At 28.8% G+C, this 2440-nt stretch overlaps 1 protein-coding gene across 1 annotated transcript in view; it reads left to right on the top strand.

The window, feature by feature from the left end:
* The first annotated feature begins 1049 nt into the window (after nt 1-1049).
* Nucleotides 1050-2440, top strand: part of LOC100159088 (DHFR-coamplified protein-like) — a 13000-nt gene continuing 11609 nt past the window's right edge. Inside the window, exons 1-2 of the mRNA NM_001161916.2 lie at nt 1050-1182; nt 1341-1412. Coding sequence (NP_001155388.1) covers nt 1113-1182; nt 1341-1412 — 142 coding nt within the window. The 5' untranslated portion in view covers nt 1050-1112. The remainder of the gene's footprint in view (nt 1183-1340; nt 1413-2440) is intronic.

Here is a 2440-nt window from a genome sequence, read left to right on the forward strand (position 1 = left end):
GACGTACGCACGCCAAAACTGAATTACAGACGATACTTACAGAAAGAGCATTCTTACGATCAAGTACAGTAAAAATAAACGTAACGACAGCAAAGATAAGATTAAAGTATATTGGTTATCGCCGGATACCCGGCGTAGTATATGTCAACTGACCTTCGCCTAATTGTTTGAAATAACCTATGTGATGTTTCAATAATCCGATTTATTTTCAATGTTCTAATATACAGCCGATCCGTCCGAGACATTGTTTCAATAACGCGAATGTATCAATAAATTGTCCGTGTTCCTAATAAACGGCTTCTATTGTATAATGTATAATATATACTGCATAGATATGAGAATGAGACTTTGAGAGTTGAAAATGGATTGAACCCCTCGATAATTTCCAAAAGATCCACTGTAAAAATATGTATTGCATGAATATAATATTTTGGTTAGTGACATAAAAAATGAAAATATTAAAAAATATTAACTGTACAGGCATTTGGCAACAAAAATTTTTCCCCATCATGAAATTATTTATTATCAACGAAAAAACAAATTTCTCCTACGAATAAAGTATATTCCTATAATTAATGATCGGATATTTTTATTGTACGCAATAAAAATGATATTTTTAACCAAACCATTAATTTATCAAAATGAAAAATTTAAAGACAAAAACTTAGATTTACGATTACGTTAACATTTCAAACGTATTATCATATTTGAACACCCGCACCACGCTAATACAACACGTGTGTGCGCGCGCACTTACACTGCTTATACAGAAAAATGTTCTATACCAGTGATGCCCAACCAGTGGAAACCTCCAATTTTTAAGTTAAAATAAAAATATATAGATAAAAATATACAATTATTTTCAAGATATTTAAATTTCCTTTTTTCCGTATTATTATAATATGTTTATTTCTATTATTGGTATATTCTTCCCACAGTCCCACGAATGTAATATTTTACTATTCTAGCCCGACGAAGAGAAAAGGTTAGGCACCATTGTAATCTAGACGTTTGTATTGGTTACCGAGACGATATATAAAAAAAATGCCAGTGTGCGACCTGATGGCATGTCTACCTGACTGCGTTTCACGTAGACTTTCTTGAAATTTCAGATGAACTTGATGGTGTGTCTTGATTTTATCTTGGGAGTGATGATGCAAGTGTTCAACATACAAACAGACCGTAAGTACATTGACCGGCCCTACATGTGTGCATATAATAATAGATATAAAAAACATAAGTTATGAGTTATGATTATAATGTACTGTGTATAAGGAAGATGGGAGCAAAGACCTCAGAAATCAAGTGTTGTAAGATGGTTATTAATTTTTTTTTTGCAGAAACGAGTTTGATAACGGCCACCTGGGATCATGCGGTCAATTCCAAGGCCAAGCTACAGAGCGCATTGACGAGTAAGTACGTTTTAGGCTGAATATTTTTAAATAGGTACTGCTGCTTAAATTAACCATCATCCATCATCGTTGTATAGACTATAGGAAGTTGAATACTTGAGACACTCTATAATATTAATATTCTTATATAGTAATATAGTAAGTATTATATAATTTACTTTAAGACGTTGGAAAATGCACAATACCTGTGTATTCAGTTATCAAAAGACACCAAAAAATAACATAATCGTACAATAGGTAAATGTATAAAACTATATGATGACAAGGTAATATAAAACATAGAGTTCTAAAGCGAATTTGCTAGGTTTACATGATAATTTAACTATACCCTGATATAAATGTATTATTATTAATTAAATAGGTTAATAAGTAAAATTTAAACTATTTAAGCTTTTAATTAGTAAAAATTTACAATTAATATATTATCTGCTATTTGCTAAGCATTTGAATAACGATTAAAACAAAATGTAAGTTTTCAAATTAAAATTGTTTTTAGGTATATATATTGTAAACTTGTAGTAATTATAGTAATTTTATAAAAATAATAATACATATTTTAAGTGTCTAAAAAAAAAAAATATGTAAAATAAAAAGATAAACCAATATTGATGTATTACCTATAACTTATGTTTAGCAATAACGATATTTACATTAATTCTAAACATATGTTAAAAGGTAAAAATATTTTTAAAAAAAACAAAAATACTGCAAATCAAATTTGATACTTTTATATAAATCAATATTATATAAATTATATATATAATTATATCTGCAAGATGAATGGAGCAAATAGTATGGATCATTTAATTAAAAATATTTACGTACTCGACGGTTATGAGGACGCCACACCCGCAAAATACAGATGTGCTGTCTCCGTCTTACAAACGTGTAACATTCCAAATTTAAGCTCAGGAATTCACTTTTTATGCCGTTAAATTAAAAATTAAAGTGAATCGACCTATTATGAAACTTGATGGAAAGAACATAATCTGTGTTTTGTTGTAAGTTTTTTTATGATAATTCAGTTT

The sequence above is a fragment of the Acyrthosiphon pisum genome, chromosome A2, assembly GCF_005508785.2.
Source record: "Acyrthosiphon pisum isolate AL4f chromosome A2, pea_aphid_22Mar2018_4r6ur, whole genome shotgun sequence".
Classification (NCBI taxonomy): Eukaryota; Metazoa; Arthropoda; class Insecta; order Hemiptera; family Aphididae; genus Acyrthosiphon; species Acyrthosiphon pisum.